This window comes from Zea mays, chromosome 5, assembly GCF_902167145.1.
Source record: "Zea mays cultivar B73 chromosome 5, Zm-B73-REFERENCE-NAM-5.0, whole genome shotgun sequence".
NCBI classification, from domain to species: domain Eukaryota; kingdom Viridiplantae; phylum Streptophyta; class Magnoliopsida; order Poales; family Poaceae; genus Zea; species Zea mays.
Genome location: NC_050100.1, coordinates 181,602,027 through 181,608,512, shown reverse-complemented (window position 1 = coordinate 181,608,512; position 6,486 = coordinate 181,602,027). Strand labels below are relative to the sequence as shown.

The 6,486-nt window shown below is 42.1% G+C and overlaps 1 protein-coding gene across 3 annotated transcripts; it reads left to right on the top strand.

Moving 5' to 3' along the window:
- Window positions 1-488: 488 nt before the first annotated feature.
- Window positions 489-4,986, top strand: LOC100272460 (uncharacterized). 3 transcript variants are annotated; one of them, NM_001146933.1, is made up of 5 exons: window positions 645-890; window positions 1,345-1,350; window positions 1,429-1,573; window positions 1,667-1,750; window positions 3,669-4,986. In NM_001146933.1, the coding sequence occupies exons 4-5, from the start codon at window positions 1,744-1,746 to the stop codon at window positions 4,427-4,429; spliced, it is 768 nt and encodes a 255-aa protein (NP_001140405.1). In that variant the 5' UTR covers window positions 645-890; window positions 1,345-1,350; window positions 1,429-1,573; window positions 1,667-1,743; the 3' UTR covers window positions 4,430-4,986. The 3 variants fall into 3 exon arrangements, with proteins under 3 accessions (XP_008681376.1, XP_008681377.1, NP_001140405.1); XM_008683154.4 differs by having other exon boundaries at window positions 489-890; window positions 1,345-1,573; window positions 3,669-4,942; XM_008683155.4 differs by having other exon boundaries at window positions 534-890; window positions 1,345-1,573; window positions 1,667-1,741; window positions 3,669-4,942.
- Window positions 4,987-6,486: the final 1,500 nt, after the last annotated feature.

The window sequence follows — 6,486 nt, the reverse complement described above, 5'->3', positions numbered from 1 at the left end:
CAAGCCTCGTAATATCTAAATTCTCATGACAGTTAGATTATCGAGGAATCTAGATTCTCAGAAAAGCTTTTCAGAAAAAACTATCCCAAACAAGCTAAGGGTTGATAGTAATCATGATTGGTATTATACACCTAGGGTGATAATAGGCTCTAAACTTTATACTATAAAACTTAAGGATCGAATCGAATTAAGATCGTGCTCTATTTCTATTCACTTTTAAAGTAAAACTAATTAAGAGCTTAAACAATTGTGGAGAAACATTTGGGCTGTGATTAATCACGGACAATCCTAATTAGTTAGATTTATCCATGTCATGATGACTAAAATCGATTAGACTATTAAAAACATTTTGTCAACATGATATGGCGCGTCATTTCTGACATTTCTCTGTCCCAGCATGGACCAGAATCACCAGATGGATTAAAACCTATCTCATCCTTTTGTCTCCTTATCCCTGCCCTTAATTCGCATCAACTAACTGTCAAGCTGCCCACCTACGGACTATGTATACCGTGCCTTTTCCGTCGTCCCATTCGCCAGGGGGGAACGGCAAAGGGCAAAGTGGGAAACAATCAAGTTCCACAAAATCGCATCTCATCTGCTTCGACTCCACCGAGGACTCCCTTCTTTCCTCCCACTCCCATCTGCTCTCCTCGCCGCCACCTGCGCCGTCAGAGCACGGAGCAGTCCGCGACCACGCTTTCGCTGCCGCTCTCCGACAGGCGACGGAGCCGCAGCTCCAGTCGCAGTCGGCTCCCCTGAATTCGGGCTCGCCAAATACCCTCCAATCGTCTGCGTCCGTCGTCCGGGACTTCCGGTGCAACTGAATCCGGCACCACCTGTGCGGCCTGTCATGGCACTTGGAAGAGGAGGGAGGAAGGACTCAAGAGGTCAGAATTTTTTTTGAGACGAGTATCGGTGGTTATGGATGCATCTTTAGTCGGCTATTTCCTTGAAAAAGGAAAAGGCCTATGTTGATTCCTTTATCAGAGTGGATACTTTACTTGCTGTCATGGGTGTTGATATTGGGTAATGAGCCTGAATGGGATCCAAAATGACTATTAACCTCAATGGGAACCTAAATCCGCAGAGTCTCGAAGGACCCTGTGACCTTTTGCATTTGTTAGACGTACGGTTGGACAAATTGATAGATTTACGTGTTTGTACTTTCTAGCTTTCATGGTCCACAGCGTCACAGCGAGATGAATCTGCATTCTTCCCGCGCATTCGTTAATACCATATGATTAGTTTCCTTCACTTCAGAATCTTATTAGGTCCTTGTGATTATTAGGCGAAACTATTTTTTCCCTTCACCAATGTAGTGGTTGTGGTGCATTTCTGCAGGTTAAGGTACGGTATTTATAGATTTGGCTGAAGAAACTGGTTGTTGCTATTATGAAGACTAAGACGAGTAGGAGCTTACAGAAGTCTGGGAGAGGTAACCATGTCCAAGGAGAAGGGCCAAACTGGGTTCTTGTTGCTGGCGGGGTTTTGCTTAGCACGCTTTCAGTCAAGGTTGTGTGCAAACTAAAGCAGTTGTTAGACGGGAAGCAGCAAAATAATACTTCCGAAGGTCTTATGCCATCTCATGCCCCCATCTGCAGTTGCAATCTTGATTTTGTGTCTGTATTCTTTGTACGCTGCCTGCTTACTGTTCAAATTGCAGCTAAAGGAAGGCCTGAAGCATGCAAGCTGCATTCAGATCTCTACCGGTTCAGTGACCAAACTGGCTGCTACTACTGTATGTCAGGTGCTTTATCTGTAACCTGTGTTCTGTTCTGTTTCCTGTTGCTCACTTATTTGTCAGCATTTTAGTTCATATCACACTGAATTTACTGTTAGAATACAGATCTGGTATGTCTGGGGACTAATCTGCACTATTGGTTGTTTCCTGCTTATTGGTGGACCTTTTAATTTGTTGGCTTGGGATATTGATCAGCATGCATTAATATAGTGCTAGAATACAATTTTAGAATGCAAGTTTTTAGACCTGTGTTATATGTTTGGCTCTGTGTTAACTTGTAAACAAAATGCCCTTTGTATCTGTCCCCTAACCTTGAAGTTATCTGATGGATTTTCGTAGTTCTTTCATTAATGCAATACGAGGAACCTATGTAGCAAGTATATGTATATGCAAATTCATTTTAGTATATGTATATATATTAAATATTAAATAATAATGATGGCATGAGCTAACAATGGAGCCATGATGTTGATGGAGCTTTAGCGAAAGGGCCTCTAGCTGAGTTGGTTAGGTGGTCTGAGTATAACTCCTCAGGTTCTGGGTTCGACTCCCCGTGGGAGCAAATTTCAGGCTATGGTTAAAAAATCACATCGTCTGTCCCACGCCAAAGCACAGGTCTAAGGTTTAGCCCCGGTCGCGGTCGTTCTCACATGCGTATGGGTGGGGCAGGGGGTTCGGGGGTTTTTCTCGACTTGTGTGAGAAGGTCTTCTTAAATACAATACTCGGGGGCTGCCTTACCCCCCGCAGGTCGAGTTGATGGAGCTTTAAGAAGCTGCAATGGACATACTTATTGCTGTCATTTCTGGTTTGGAAAAGTTAAGCAAATGAACACTAGATCTGAAAGCGAAAGAAATAAATCCTAGCAAATTTGACTATGGGAGAAGGGATGTAGGAAGAAAAAGGGAATGTGGGATAGGGAGCAAATTCATTGCCACTCGCCTAGCACGACGGCGGGAGCCGGCAGGATCTTTGAAAACAGCTCCCTGACCCCTATCCAGGTAGCCTTGAGGATCAAAGAGAACGTTTTGAGTTTTAGGAGGGCTATGTTTACCCTGTAATTGGGCAGTCGCAACGCCTTAGCAGCTAGCTGCTCTGTGTGGTTCTGCTGGGAATGTTCTTCCCGCCGTGCGTGCTAGGCTCTGTTGTATCCTGTCCTCGGACCTCATCTTGTTTTCTGAACTGTCCCCCCTTAATGGATAGGCAGAGCTCCTGCCATTTTGCTTTTTAAAAAAATATGCGTCCTCTGCGGCCTGATAGCTCCTGGGGCCATTGTGTGGCACTGTAGCACATGGGCAGGCATGCAGACCTGTGCGTCACTGGTTCACTGCTATCTCACTACTGCCTTGCTGCTAGCAGGTTCTAGAGGTTGCGACCTCATGGAATCTTGTGTGTCGTGTGTGGGGTGGACTGGAGATTAGGGCAAGGCCGGGGGATATGTGCAACAGAATGAAGTGTGCTGGGCTGTATCTCCGAAGCAGGCCAATACGTCTCTGCCCTTGTATGTGTACCTGATACGTCTATAGGATATGTACATTCTCTCCCGCCTGTGTGCTTTGGGGTGTGTGTGTGTGTGTGTTTTTTTTTGGGGGGGGGGGGGGGGGGGGGGGGGGGGGGGGGGGGGGGCATTGCAGGTCTCCGCCATTTGCATTCATAAGAGTCATACATATCCACAAAGTAATAGTCTGAGTTAATGATTATGGCATTCTACCAAATTTCTAACTTTGCATACGAGTTTATATTTAGAGACACCGATAATTTCATATATTTTTTTCTGGCTGTTGCTTTCGCTATGCCTGATTGAACTGAATTAATAAATTTAGTTGTTGGGTTGGATTTTACACTAGTTCATTATTGTTTCTTTTGTTGGTGGTATGAAAGTTCTTCCCAAAACTTGTTATTACTAATTCCTCTTACCATGTGCAGGGCTTGCAAATGGTGGAGTGGAAGTCAAGCAAACACCTGCAAGTCCTGTACCCAAATCAGTTGAATCCTCACTTCCACTTGTCAAGATACCCACACCAGAATCAAGCAAAGAGAACAGCGGTGTTATGTGGATATCCTCACCTGATCGGCTTGAAGATCCTCGAAGGCCATTTCAGTACTCTAACAGTTCTGGCTCTCCCTGTGTTTCAGAATCAGGATCTGACATTTATAGCAAAAGAGAGGTCATACAGAAGCTAAGACAGCACCTCAAGAAACGTGATGAGATGATCATGGAGATGCAAACTCAGATTGCTGATCTTAAGAACTCTCTTAACATTCAGGTGACACAGTCCAGCAATCTGCAGTCTCAATTGGATGCTGCCAATCGTGATCTGTTTGAATCTGAACGAGAGATTCAGCATCTAAGGAAGATTATTGCAGATCATTGTGTCACAGAAGCACTCTCTCATGATAAACCTTTGCAAGCTGCGCATTGGCAGCCAGATGCCGCAAATGGGCATTCTAATGGCTATGGTGATGGTTGTGTTGATGATGCTGACCTGCATTGTATTAGCATCGAGAAGAGGAAGGTAGAAGTAGAGAGGGTGGAGATGCTCAAGAAAGAGGTGGTTGAACTGAAGGAAGTCATTGAGGGAAAGGACTTTGTGCTTCAGAGCTACAAGGAACAGAAGGTGGAACTCTTCTCAAAGATCAGGGAGTTGCAGGAAAAGCTCTCAGCACAAGTGCCAATCATCTTGTAGGATCTATCTGTGATACTTTTTAGAAGATTGAATCTAAGCATAATGTTGCCATGTCCCATGAGCAGCAGAGGGGGTCCCGCTTCAGTGAAGATTGCAGAAGGTCTTGGCATTTGGCAATCGTCACGCATGCCAAACACCATGCTAGGATCTTTGTGGAATGCTTCTCTTTTCCTTTGAGGGGAGCTTTGCATAATGTTAGGTTGATTTGTTTCTTTCTTGGTTGTCATAATGTTAGGTTGGTTTGCTTTCTTCCTTCTTCAATATCTAGCCCTTGGTTGCTCAAAGTTTACAAAGGGATTCTTTTTTTCAGTTGCTAGGCCTCAGGTAACTCAATTGAACTTCATACTCAAGTTGCTGTACAGGTTCTCAGATTTCAGGAGACACAGAAGTCTGTACTGTGCCTCTGCCTCCTGTTTCATGCTTTTTTTTTTGTTAAGTGATCTTTGGAATGTTAGGTCCATGACATTTCTACTATGAGATTTGAAGACTATGGCATTGCCCTTTTTTGTGATTCCTTCTGGATAAAAAGCAACTTAGGCCCGGTGATGCAGTGTATGACATTGCCCGTTGTTCATCTGATAGTTATTGGGGGTGTGTGGGCAGTTGCAAAACATAATGCATGTGATTGGGCTATGGGTAACATGCAGTGTTCTAGCTTTATGCTACATCAGTCACCAGATCATGCAAAAACTCTTGGTTTGGTCAAATAGATGTGTCACATGACACATTCTTTGGTAGCGTGATCCCCTCTGTTGTCCACATTGAAAGCGAAGGGTTGGTTTGAGTCAAGCTGTGATTCCTAAAGTATATATATCTTTCAAAAAGATAACAGTATTGAGTCAAATTTCCATTCACTAAAATTTAAAGAACTATTCTAATATATATGTATGTATATTCAAAATACATTGTCATATACTGTACACTTGTTCTACATTATACACTTTTAGAGCAGCTTTGGCAGTGTTAGGTACAGTACATAGTATATCAGAGGTAAAATAAAAATCACTCAAATGGCAATAGAAATGTAATAGGAATTATTCTTTCCAGGAAACCTGAAGCCTAGCGCCACAAGATGCAAATCTAGTGAGCTGAATTCCGGCATTGTAAGCCTTGTCTGGGTCAGTTTTTAATATTGTGCTCATATATAATAAGACAGGCCAGATCATATAACCTAGCTCTAGCTTATTAAATAAGCTTATCTTATTATGTTGACTTTATTCCTGATTCCATCACTGTCAGTGCAAGCTAAAGTGAAGTGGATATACAACTGGGTCTTTAACTCTGTCAGAGGACAAGGAAGATGTTTTTTTTATATATATTTCTGCTCAGGACAAGAGAAGAAAAGATATATGCATGGTACCAGTTAATTGATTAATTAGAGCACATTAATAATGTAGTCAACTGCTGGCTATAAAGATCTTTACGTCCAACATCTTAGCCCTATTAAGAGTATGTTTGGTTTTATAGGACTGGTCTTTAGTCTCTTCCTTTAAGCTCCTAAATTGTCTACACATGGACTAAAAGAGAGGAAAACATATGATTTAGTCCTTGTATTTGGTAATTTAGGAACTAAAATATATGAACTAAAGTTTTTCATGAAACCAAACAGATCCTAATATATGGCTCACTTGTCTTTCTCACAAAGTTTATTGGTTCTTGTGTCTAAACCAACTTATAACTCATTTCTTATCTCTCCTTTATATCAGCATTTAGCATGCTTACAACATATTATTATACTGGCTCTTAGTTGCACTGTTGTTGCTCAACCTGAATTTGAGCTTGTAGGCTAGGGGCCTATCGATAACGTGCATTATAAGTAGGGTGCAACGATTAAGATGTATCTTTTTCCGTTTGGCTTCGATTTCGAATTCGTATTTATGGGCATCCCAATCGTTTTCGTGGTTATTTTTCTTGGTAGTCACATGTACATTATAATATATTGTTTTCATAGGTCTAGATGTGATATTTTAATTGATCACAATAATGTTTTATTTTTATACTTTGTACGGTGATGTTTTCATCCAATTCCGATTTGTTGTCGATTTGTTCCATTTGTT